The sequence below is a fragment of the Alternaria atra genome (genome assembly GCF_907166805.1).
Source record: "Alternaria atra isolate CS162 genome assembly, contig: 22, whole genome shotgun sequence".
Lineage (NCBI taxonomy): Eukaryota > Fungi > Ascomycota > Dothideomycetes > Pleosporales > Pleosporaceae > Alternaria > Alternaria atra.
In genome coordinates this window covers 388,516-400,258 of record NW_025091320.1, presented here as the reverse complement: position 1 = coordinate 400,258, position 11,743 = coordinate 388,516, and the positions used below count along the sequence as shown (strand labels likewise).

Genomic DNA, 11,743 nt, shown 5'->3' with positions numbered 1-11,743 from the left:
CGTTATATTCTTATAACTAGGAGGGTCATAATATAATAATATAGGTAGCTAGTCTAAAGACGTCTAGGTTAAACTCTTCCTAGTAAACCTAGATATAGAGCGTTATCTTATTAACCTTATATATAATTATAGTTTCGCCTAGTATAGGCTAACTATTAGTAACATATAGTAGGTAGCTTTCTCCTTTCCTTAGTAGTCTTAGTCTAGCTAAGAATACTACTTAATTAGCAATAACGTAGTTTACAACTAAGTTAGCTACCTAACTAAGCCGGCTACTTTACCCTACTAAAACGCCTAAGCAGTAATGCAGTACATTACTGCAACATATATTTATACTATTGTAATAGTGTAGTATTATTTAGAAGCTTTACTATTATCTACATCCTCTTTTTCTAATTTACAAGTGCAAGAGTTATGCCTAACCTCGCTGCAACGGCCGTAGCGCTAGTCTGCGCGCACCCTCTTCGTAGGCGTCTTGCTATCCTTACGCCTACTACCGTCTATTTTAGTAATTAAGTTAGATACCTTACTAACTGTTAGAGTCTCCTCTACGCGTACGTACTACCTTTTATTAGTCTTGCGCGTTATAAGCGTGTTAACAGCTTCTCGAAGGCTTCTTACTTCCTATCGCATTAATACTATATTATAAGCTATCTACTAAGCGCCTTTACCTAGCTGCTTAACCTGCTTATATAATAAGCTTACTAGTAACTCTTAGTAGTATTACATACAATCTTAAATTAGCGTAGATTGCGCCTCTATCTTATAGGCGTTGCGTAGTGTTTACGACTCCTAGGCGACTGTGCCTAGTACAGGCGGCGTTAGCGTACGCAGCTGCACATCTAGCTTTAATAACACAGCCTCTAGGTTATATAGGACTAGCCTAGCACCTCGAAAGCCTAGGCGAACATTCTCTAGTGTAAAGGTCTTCTTATAAGCTTCTTTAAAGGCTAGTAGGAAGGTTTCCTTGTTAATATAGTAGATGCAGCTGCGTACTAAGAGCAAGATTCTATTACTATAGTAGCGCTTTAATAGTAAGTAGAGGACAACGTTAAGAAGCTATAAGAGGTGTAATAAGTAAGGTAGTATATAGAGAGCAATAATCTTGTACTCCTTATAGTTGTTATAGAAATCTACTAAGTAGTAGCTATTATAGCCGTTAATAATAAACAGCCTATATACCTTAGTAGAAGACGCCTTTATATAGACATTAAAGTGCTTAAGCTACGCGAGCGCAAGGTTATTGTTAATCTAGCTAGTAGGAGAGACAGCGATAATCTAGTTACAAGGTAGATCTGCAAACTAGGAGGTAATAAGGACCTTCCTTACAAAGATAAGGAAGGGCAGAATAACGCGCCTTGTTATAGAGACGCCTTGTACTAGAGTCACCTACTCGCGATCGCTAGGCTGTAGTTTCTTCTATTTCCTAGGTTTCTCTAAGCCTATAACAATAATCTAAGAGGATATCTTACCTATTATAAAGCTAGACTTATTAAAGTTCTAGGTATCCTTATCTCTAATACTATACTTCGCCTTTATTAATTAAACGAGCGTAAACTAGGGCCTAATAACTGCTAGATCCTTGCAGACAGCTCGCTGGCGATCGTACAGACGGCTCTACCGCGTGCGCAGCTTAGGTGTACGCGCGATAAACCTGTCCACCTAGTTCTTGCCTGTAGGCTTCCCGCTACGCTCTCGCAGCAGTCTGTTAGCTATATCTCGTACGTGTGCCTTTAAGGGCGGTATACTACGTAGACTCTCTTTAAGTATACACTGTATAATTGCCTTCTCTTCTAGCTTTGTAAGGCGCTTTATATTTAGCTCACAGTCGCGTTAAGGGCGTGTTCTAGCGCGTTAGTCTTAGAGCGTAGATTAAGGGACTTTGTAGACTACTACAGCGCGTCTTACGCTTTAAATCTGCTTAGATGCGATATTAGAGATAGAAATATATATATATCTCCTTTAGTATATGTCTTTCGCAGGTTGCGTGACTAAGACATAACGCGTTATTGTTGCGTAGGCATTTTAGTAGGGTAAAATGGCCGGCTTAGTTAGGTAGCCAACTTAGTTGTAAACCACGTTATATTTACTTTATTTAAGATTATTTTTACGCTGTTGCGTTAAGGTGTTACAACTCAATTAAAGTTTAGTAAGGTCTTAGCAAAAGTGCGTTACTCGCTTAGGTGCGTTACTTGCTTGTGAACTACGTTAGGGGCAGTAGGCAAGGAAGATAGGTGCACGTAATTACTGTATTTACTATGTATAACTAAAAGTACTATGTTAGGCTAGGATAAGAACGTAGCTTAAGGAGGTTACGACAGGACGCGTACGCGCAGGAGTTTTAGTATTACAGAATCCAGGTGCGCTAGTCCGTACCTAGATTCTGTGCAGCTAATTAGCGTAGGCGCTACTCTTAGCGTTCCTTACTAGCCAGCGCCGTAACAGATAGTCTGTAAGTTAAGCTGTATATTTCTTTTATCTAAGGTCTTGTTAACATCATCGCCTCAAGACATTATAGGTAGACTTTAAGTTTAGTTAGGTCTTAGCGAAAAGGTACTACTCTCTTAAAGGTTCTATTCGCTTGTAACCTACGTTATGCTAATAGAAGGCGTTTCTAGTTTGTCTACCTACATTTCTACGCTTTCGTCCTATGTATTACGACCTAACAGGGCCTACCAGCAGGGTAATTATAGACCTTTAGATTTTAACTATATTATAGTCGTGCGTCGCAGAATAGTCAAAGTCTCTTAGACTGTTCTCGAACATAGGCGCAATCTGTAAGCCTGTAGTTTTCCGCTAAGACCCGTATCCGTATTATATTATGCCTAGATCTCAGAGAAAAGGAACAAACGGCACCTAGCGCTAATCTCTCGTGTACGTTTGCTTCTGTTTAGCGCCTCTTTGAGCTAAATAGCCCTTAGCTGCTCTAATGTGAGCAGGAGCTCATCGATACTCTAGAAACTTTAGAGCGCGGTCACAGTCCAAGGTCAACCTCCCCCTCCTGACTTATTTGTGTATCAGCACCTTCTTATCTTTCACTTGATTCAATATGCTCAGTAGAACCTCACAGAATACAATCCGGATTACCGCGTAGAGGTGCCGTTTCATCCGAACCCGACTTGGCAGCCAAGGCGCGCCTTCGCACCTATGGGATCCCCACCTACCATGTCCCTCTGAAGACGCCTCATCGGATCTGGAGATTGCTATCGGTAGGTGCAGACAGGTATCATGCCGTCAGCGCTGCTCCCATTTGCTGCGCGGTGACGTGCGATGCGATCCTAATACAAGATCAAGACCACAGGGGTGCGCGACTACATCATTACAAGAGAGGACTTTGCCCACGCTCCGTTCCTACACTCTACCATATTCCGTCCTCGCCTCTTTGCCCTCTTCATACCTGCACTCACACCGTCTTCCTCATCTGTCTTACGTCATTGAGCACAACAAGCTCAATTACTCGTTATGGACGTCATCCGTAATGTCGTAAGAGCGATGTTTCCTCCACCTCGTGTAGCGCCTGATGGTCGCGCAGAATGGCCCTCTCGAACACCATATGTTCTTGCCTCCATGGGTGGAGCCATGGGGTTCGGAAATCTGCTACGTTTCCCTTCTCAAGTCTTCAACAACAACGGCATCCAATGGTTTATACCATATTTGATGGCCGTTGTTCTCCTCGCCATTCCCGTGCTCATTTTGGAGGTGGCCATTGGCCAGGCCTACCGCAGTGGCTGTGTCATAGCTTACAACGGCCTCGATCGGCGCTTCACTGGTGTTGGTTTTGGGATGGTCTGCGTTGGCTACGCTGTGGCCATCTACTACATCCCCATCCTTTCCTGGGTCATGGTGTACTTCCGCAGCTCGTTCCGTTCGGCGGATGATTTTCCATGGAGAGCAAACCCACAGGAGTACTTCGCTCACGTGGTTAACCAGGTTCCCGCTATCCCCGCAGTCTATAACGATGATGGAAGTGAAGTCCTCCAGTACGCCTCGTATCCTGGTGTGAATCTCGATGGAGAGCTCGTGGGCTGGGTACTCTTCTCTTGGTTCATCGTTTGGATCTGTCTGTACAAAGGCATCGCGATAACCGCCCGCGTCGTCTACATTACCATTGTCTTGCCCATCATTCTCACTATCGTCCTTGTCGGTCGTGGTGCTTCGCTACCCAATGCAGGTCGAGGTATCAAACTATACTTTGGGGAATTCAACGCTGGTCAGCTTGCCGCTGGCAAGATCTGGCAGGCTGCTACCAGCCAAGTCTTCTACTCTACAGGCGTTGGTTTCGGCTACTATACCGCCTACGCTTCCTACAATTCCAAGTTCGCCGATGCAGTCCAGGATGCCATGATGATTTGCAGTGCGAATGCCTTGTTCGAATCCTTCGCCGCCTTCGCTGTTTTTGGTGTCGTTGGCTACTTGGGTTTGCAGCCTGGTGTAGGTGACCCGGTCGGAACCTATACTCTAGGTTTCTACACTCTTCCAAGCGCTATCCAGGAAATGCCTGGGGCCCCATTTTGGGCGGTCTTGTTCTTCTTGACTCTATTCCTGCTCGGAATCAGTTCATCTTTCGCGCTTCTCGACGCCATGATCACCACCATCTGTGATACTCACTGGGGAAGGAAGTACAAGCACTCGACCATCGCTACAATCATTACCATCATCTCGGCTTTGATATCATTGTTCTACTCAACAGGATTTGGCTACGAAGCCACCAACGCTGTAGACGCGTGGATAAGTAACATATCTCTTATCCTCGTCGTATGGGCTGAGTGCGTTTGTGCTACTTCCTTCTATCGCTTCGTCGATGTTATTGGTCAGGTCGGTGCGCCATCTTTCTGGCTTTACCAGTGCACGTACATTGGTGCCCAGATCATCGGCAATGCTGTCGCCCACGGAGCATCCGACAAAATCGGTGCGGGTGTTGGTTTTGGTGTGTACGTGGTAGGTACGGTTATTGCTGTTCTCATCGCCAAAGAACCTACAGTACCCGCACCCCGATTCTGGGGCCACAATAAGCTCTTGAACCGTATCTGGTGGGTCGGGCTCTATTCGGTGAGCTCGTTTTCATTAACACGACAAATCCAGCTGCTGATACCACATAGGGAAATCAACTTGCGCGCGACCTCAACTATGTTGTCTGTGTTGGCAAGCAATGGCGACTGCCCATATTCTGGGCTCCCGTTCTACGATACTTTGCCGCTCCTGTTCTATCCATTATTTTTTGCTTCGCCTATCCCACCTTCTACGCTTCACGGGGCGACCCCCTGCAAATTTTTGGCTTTACGGTCGCTCATCTCATCGTTTTGGTCGTCCTTGTGGGTTTCATCATCCCTAGAAGCCTTAATATCTTTGTACCACCAGAACGCCGCGACGAAGGAAACAGACAGTACGCCCCGATGACCGTGCTAGGTAAAGACGACACCAACATTATCGGCGGTGTTGTGCCGAGGCAGGGAAACGAAACCGGCTCGCTGCCGGCTTACGACATCAACAAGATGGCCAATGGGAAGTGAGTAGCGTAGGCAGTTGATTCGAACATTTCGGATGCGCGTTGTTAGTGATTCAACACATTGCAACGATGCTTCAAACGCCTATCCCAGCTATCATACTGTATATACTGATCACGAGATCATTTCCATCCACCAAGTCAGCTGCTCGCTTCGAAACCGATGATGCGAAGTAGTTTTGTACCTACCTTCGACTCATCGCTTTGGCCATGAATTCAATGGCGGGATAACAGTTATCTAAGCCGTACGTCTCTCCACGATCTGGTCGTTCCCATTTGTAGTAAATTCAGCACTATCTTTGAGTTCGTGTGCTGCCTTACTACTGGACCCTGTCGTTGTGTTAATGACGCTGTGGCCGGCACTTAGAGTTGGAAGAATTGATGTCGCACTTGATTTTAACAAAGCAGTACGAGATGAAGTGTCTTTTGTGAGTAGAAGACATCAAATGATGGGCTCTAGTGAAACTCCCAATATGTCGCGTTATGCTGCTTCCTAGACTGTGGCCATCTGATCTGGAACCATGCCCGACCTCGATCCTCACAATCCCCAAGCCGCTCCACCGATAGCAGCGACGCCGCCAACCAGTAGCATCGCTCCAGTAGGCCGTGATGTACGCGGCGCCCTTGCTTTACTCCCTGTAGCCTCTGTACTCGTCGCCGCAGCCCCATCTTTGTTCCCTGTACTTCCTGGTATGAGAGTGGGCGTCGCCGGCACAATCGTAGCAACAGCGTATCTTAAAGACGTCCATGCTCTCAACTCCGATTGGGAGAAGACAGTTGGGCTACCACTAGGGATGGTATATTCCTCACCAATAGCCTCGGCGTCGCATGTGATTGGAACCTCAGTGAAAGCGCCAGTCCAACTGCAGGCACCGTTCTTAGTCGCCACACCTGGGATAGTCTCGTGGAACTCCCATGTCTCGGGGCCTTGAAGCATAGTGAAGGGAATGCAGCCTGCGGGTTCAGTGATTGGTGTCTCGACTGGTAGAGCGGTCTTATAGAATGACAAAGCGGCAGACATGAAGCTTGCGTATGAGGCGGATACTGCGGACTCATCGGCCGTTGCTGCTCAGGTAAGGGTAAGCGGCATGTCTTGTGACAGAAAGGTCTGCGAATCATACCAAACCAAGGGTCATCGGTCGGTGAAGATGCAGGAGTTGTTGTCGTCGTTTCGGGGCAGATCTTCTCATAGGTAGTGGCTGTGCTGTCGGAGGCCATCAATGTAAGAGTTGGCTCCATTTCCCCCATCAAGTGTAGATAGGTGAGGTTGTATTGCGCATTGATTGCGCTCACTAACAAAGACGCAATGAAAAGCTTGTTCATCATCACCGATACAACGCGACACAACGCGATAGCTCGTTTTCAGCAACACGAAGGGTACCTGCAGTCGCAACGCCTGCGATTTATCACATTTTGACATTCAAGACCAAAGCCAGAGTAGGCAGCTGCCAAGGCGTTCTCGAATAGTCTAATGATGAAAGGATGGGATCTAACTGTAAGCTTGACAAGCCTGTTCTCGAAGCACGGGAGGATAAGACAAAAATAGTGACATTTGAGTTTTGGTGCTAGCGGGTAGTTGTTATCTGGCGCACCTGGCAGGCCTAAGCAGAACAACAACGAATGGATCGCCTGTCAGCCGCACCCACGGCTTGTAGTCATTTCGGCAGTAAATATCGTATTGGGGCCAAACCCCAGAAGCACCAATGAATTGAGCTCCTTTTCATCATCAGTAGGGTTCCCGCGCACGTTCGTCAAGCCTTTTATCAACCCTCAATGCGACGACTACCTTTTGGCGGAAAGCGAGAGAGAAGCAACACGACGAAGCCAAGCAATGCGACGGCTGCATTACATACGAAAGTTAGATGACTTTGACCAACTTCGGCAAGTGCAGCGAAAGCTAGTCCGAAGACTGCTGTAGTCGATAGACGTGCAATGTTCTCCACGAGTGTGATGCCGCTCAGCGCATCCACGCGCTCGCTGTTCGGTAGCATCTGGAGGATCGAGCCTTTAGAGGCAGCACCTGTACCTGCGGCAAACGGTAGCAGTGCAGCGACGACGTACATTTGCCAACCTTTTGATACAAACACGGCGAACCCTGTAAGTATACCATCGAGCAAAAGACTGAAGCGCGCATAAAACAGATCAAATGCATACGTCTCTTGCTCGTTCGTCGGCTCCGGGTTCGCCGGCTCTTCATTTTCCAGAGGGTCGACAGTCTCCGTTACTGCAGGTGTTGGTGGTATGATATGAACATGTACTGGCGGCTCTCTCTCTTCTTCTTCCGAATTCATCTTCTCGCCGTCCCCAAGCCACTTTCGCCCAGCAGCAACGATGCGAGGGAAAACCAGCGAAAGGAAGCCGCCTCGAAGGGACGAGTACAAGAAAATCAATGCTCCATTCTCTTTGGTGCCAAAGTTAAACTCAGCCGTTGCGTACATTTGGAGTAATATGGGGATGTAACCAGTCGCAAGGATTCCCAGGAAAACTCCAATACCAAGAGTGAGGGCTCCAAACTGCATGTGCGTAGTTCCAGTCTGTAGTGCCCATTTCTGTGGTGCAAAGATGCGCAGTGGGCCAAAGAATCGCGCAATGCCAGTACTCTTGCGAGGTTTCGCATCCTCATCCTCGTTAGGTGGCGCCATAGCAGGTAACGAAACTGCAACGTACACACAGCAAAGTAGGAATAGCGCCGAGGTCATACGGAAGGGCGCAAGTATGCCAAAGTAGTCGCCGACAATACCTCCAATCAGAAAACCGATGGCACTTCCGAAATACATGCAGCCCTGCAGTCGGCCCAATGCACCTGTTCGTGCTTGATGCTCGACTACATCAGCTACCAGAGAATTAAGACACAAGACGTATCCGTTTGGTCCACCGACTACTGTGATTATTTGCGAGCATTGCACAATCATGATACCAACTTTGCCGCCATGCATGATACCGATGTTTTGAATGAGCACACGAACAGCTGGCCAAAAGATCTGAATAAGTAAAGCCAACTTTACACCCAGGCGCTTGATGGTCCATCCAGCTACCAGTAAGTTGACGAGGCCAAATATTGTTGTTGATGATGCAAGCAGGGCAAAAGCTCGAGCCGATCCAGCTTCGATCTCCCGTCTGGCGCATATATCGGTGGCGTTCGGATCCGGTTCATGATGTTCGTAATACGCGTCGCACGTCAAGATTCGGAAAGCGTACAACATTGGAGCTTGGGTGATGCTGAATGTTATCGAGACAAGGAATGCGCATAATAAAGCGCGGAATAGCACCGAAACGCTTTGCTTTCCTTCTCTTTCCTTTGGCTCATCGCGAGGCAGAAGTGGTGTCGTCTCTTCAGGAGCAGAAGTAGGCCTAGTATCCTGCGTATTGGCCATCTTGTGGTTTGCCGGAGAGTGTGAAGGGAAAGCTTGGTATTTGGAAAAGTCTTATCGTAATGCGCAGGGCGAACTGACTAGCGCCCTGCGGCAGCTGCATCCGGGTATCGGCGGGATCGCCGCTGCGCACATCTCCAGAACTACCTCCCCACGTCGACTTTATGAAGCTAAGAATGTATACTGTATGCGCACGTCGCTAGGCCGGTTGTTCAAAGAGCTGAAGAGTTTTGTATTGGTGTTAATTGAATCGAGTTGGTTTGAGAATCGGGCGATGACGTCAGCATGCGGATCCATTCCATTTTATCTTAGATAATACCTCCTTCTCTCTTCACATAAGCTCAAACCTGTCTTCTACTACGCGTTGATATTCTTCCTCAATGTCGCTTTCCATCGCTTAAGCACATCGACTACAGTTTGCAACACCCTCACATTCTTTTCTCTACTCATGTAGTCTACCTTTCCTTTTTACTGTGGCGAGAAGATGTTGGTTGGTCATCGTCGACCGCATGATGCACTGCTGTGGTCTCCTTCTTCGAATGGCTAGGAATGGAGCGTTTCAGTGACGTCTTCATTTGTTGCTACTGGCTCTGCTTCTTTATGGTCCTGATCTAAAGCCGTCGAACAAGTCACCTTGATCGGCCCAAAATATTTTTCATGAGGGATTCCAAAAACTGAATCATCTGGGTATCTGACATTGTATGCAAAGATGTCGACGTTGGTGAAATGCCAGTGTGGATGCCGACCATCGAAAACAACATGGGCGAAGAGGTGCTTGAGCAATTCGTTAAGTTCAAGGTATTTGGGGTGGATGACGAGATTGAAAACAGTGCAAATAAATGTAGGGTACATGAACGGAATTGCACGAGTCTCATTCTCGTTATGTTTGATACTATCCACCTACGTATAGAGGCGACTGAGAAAGGTACGTGTTTGATACAGTAATGGGGAAGTAAATATACTAGATGAGGCAAGAGGCGTCAGAGTGTTCTTCGAAAGACAACATGGAGTCGCACAACTGATCATGAGCTCTTTTACAAGGTAGAGCATGGTAGTAGTGAGTGTGTAATGATCACGCTGAATTTACTTGCATAAGACAGTGATACGGAGCATCAAGTCGCGATAGTAAAGGATCAATTGAGATGCGATAAAGTGCTTCTATTCCGTTCGTATGCATCGCTCAAAGTGGGGTATGCTGTTCCTAATAATGTTCTACCTCCCCAGATCAAACGCCGCCTATGCCGTCCGTCCGTATACCCAATGCCATGCCGAGAAATGTGAAAGTCGTAGCCCCATTGTCCCAATTCGCCAGCTGTTGCCGTCAAAACAGGACAGGGTTCTGAGGAAATACAATGACGACTTTAGTCATTGTTGGCAGCTGTGCTGCAGTCGTGATGCGTTTAAGCGAACTCGAAGCGCTCGTTGCAATGCGACATCTCACGGAAGCAGTGAGGGCAAAGGTCCAGGCCTTGTGAGGTCAAGCCAAGTGCGGCTGATGCGGCGTGGAGGGTCTCGCGGGTGGATGTGGGTGCCGTTGATGAGGCTGGGGTTGGGGCGCCTGAGGCACCAGCTGGGGTGGAAGAGACGGAGTCTGGAGACATAGTTAGTATGGATCGGTTGGTTGAGCCTAGAATGGAAAACGAACCCTTGAAAGAAGGCATGTTGATGTCGTTTATAGATGGATTATAAAAGTGTGGAAGTATGAGGTAGTTTGTATGTGTTCGATGCGGATAGGGATTGATGCAGCTGTGGATGGATCAAGCCAAATCTCCCAGAGCCACACATTCCCTCTTATACATCTCCGCCTTCGCCATCCCTTCCCAACATGACCCTGAATATAGTCACCAAAGAAAAATTGGCTAGCAAAAATCTTGTGCATCAAGCACCATTCCGACTTGTCCCGGGCACGTTTCGAGAATTTGCGTCGAACGACATCAAGATGATGCGCCACGCTCGCCTCACGCGCTAAGTGGAGTGATGATAACGCGTGCGGACCCACTGTTAGCCGCTAGCGCGGCTGAGATTTTCAGGGCCGCAAGCTTGAGGCTTGCCATCGTGCATCTGGATATCGGCTAGAATGTCTCCTATGCTTCGAAAGAGCTACTTGTTGACCGGTCGGTTGCAGGCTGAGACGCGCTTGTAAAATCTTTGACCCTCTCGATTCAGCAGTTAGTGGCTCGGACGAATGGAAAGTGAAGTTTTGCTGTCAACAGAAAGGCACCGGGAGATAGTCGGTGTAGCCAGACTGGACCTAATGGCCCTTCACATGTTAGACTTTTTCAGGGCTGGTTGCGGTTTCAGACGACGTCATCGCCTTATCGTCATCGGCTGTCGCGATCTTGAGGTGCGATGCACCCATCAGCCGCGCCAACCTCTGACACTTCACATCACAAGTTGATCACGTTACAGTCATATGCGGCGAAGCGACCGCACCCTCTAATATTCCTTGCCAAATCTTTAAAACACGTACTACATCGAGGATTTACTACTGAGGATGTGACGCTGGGCAATCCGCACCTCGACGAAACCGCAGATAACGTTGGATGTCTCACATAATGCTGAAGTAGTCTTGCGCCTACAATGCGGTCGTGTGAGCTGTAGAAGGAAAAACACATGAAGACACTCTTATGAAGCTCGGAAGCTTTTCCCAGTGAGACTTGGCAAACAAGCAGGGCCAATCGGGCGTCGCCTCATCAAGAAATCCATCGATACGGCAGCATGTATCATGTCACTAAGAGATGACTATGGGCTTGACGGCTGTTGAAATAGATGTCGATTTCATCTATCCTGAAGCAATCGTTGTCCAGGCACAGAGTGACAGATGCTCCGTTGCTCATAACCTCGGTCGTCTCGGTGCAATGATGCCGCG

At 47.7% G+C, this 11,743-nt stretch overlaps 4 protein-coding genes across 4 annotated transcripts; 1 reads left to right on the top strand and 3 right to left on the bottom strand.

Annotated features, from left to right (window-relative positions):
* Window positions 1–3,462: 3,462 nt before the first annotated feature.
* ALTATR162_LOCUS2896 (uncharacterized protein) lies at window positions 3,463–5,510 on the top strand (the record flags this gene model as incomplete). Its single annotated transcript, XM_043310502.1, has 2 exons — window positions 3,463–5,049; window positions 5,100–5,510. The coding sequence occupies 2 exons, from the start codon at window positions 3,463–3,465 to the stop codon at window positions 5,508–5,510; spliced, it is 1,998 nt and encodes a 665-aa protein (XP_043166437.1).
* Window positions 5,511–6,041: 531 nt separating this feature from the next.
* ALTATR162_LOCUS2895 (uncharacterized protein) lies at window positions 6,042–6,440 on the bottom strand (the record flags this gene model as incomplete). The annotated part of the gene is made up of 1 exon (XM_043310501.1): window positions 6,042–6,440. One exon carries the CDS (start codon window positions 6,438–6,440, stop codon window positions 6,042–6,044), a length of 399 nt encoding a protein of 132 aa, XP_043166436.1.
* Window positions 6,441–7,266: 826 nt separating this feature from the next.
* Window positions 7,267–8,877, bottom strand: ALTATR162_LOCUS2894 (uncharacterized protein; the record flags this gene model as incomplete). The annotated part of the gene is made up of 1 exon (XM_043310500.1): window positions 7,267–8,877. The coding sequence occupies one exon, from the start codon at window positions 8,875–8,877 to the stop codon at window positions 7,267–7,269; it is 1,611 nt and encodes a 536-aa protein (XP_043166435.1).
* Window positions 8,878–10,274: 1,397 nt separating this feature from the next.
* ALTATR162_LOCUS2893 (uncharacterized protein) lies at window positions 10,275–10,535 on the bottom strand (the record flags this gene model as incomplete). The annotated part of the gene is made up of 2 exons (XM_043310499.1): window positions 10,275–10,465; window positions 10,520–10,535. The coding sequence occupies 2 exons, from the start codon at window positions 10,533–10,535 to the stop codon at window positions 10,275–10,277; spliced, it is 207 nt and encodes a 68-aa protein (XP_043166434.1).
* Window positions 10,536–11,743: the final 1,208 nt, after the last annotated feature.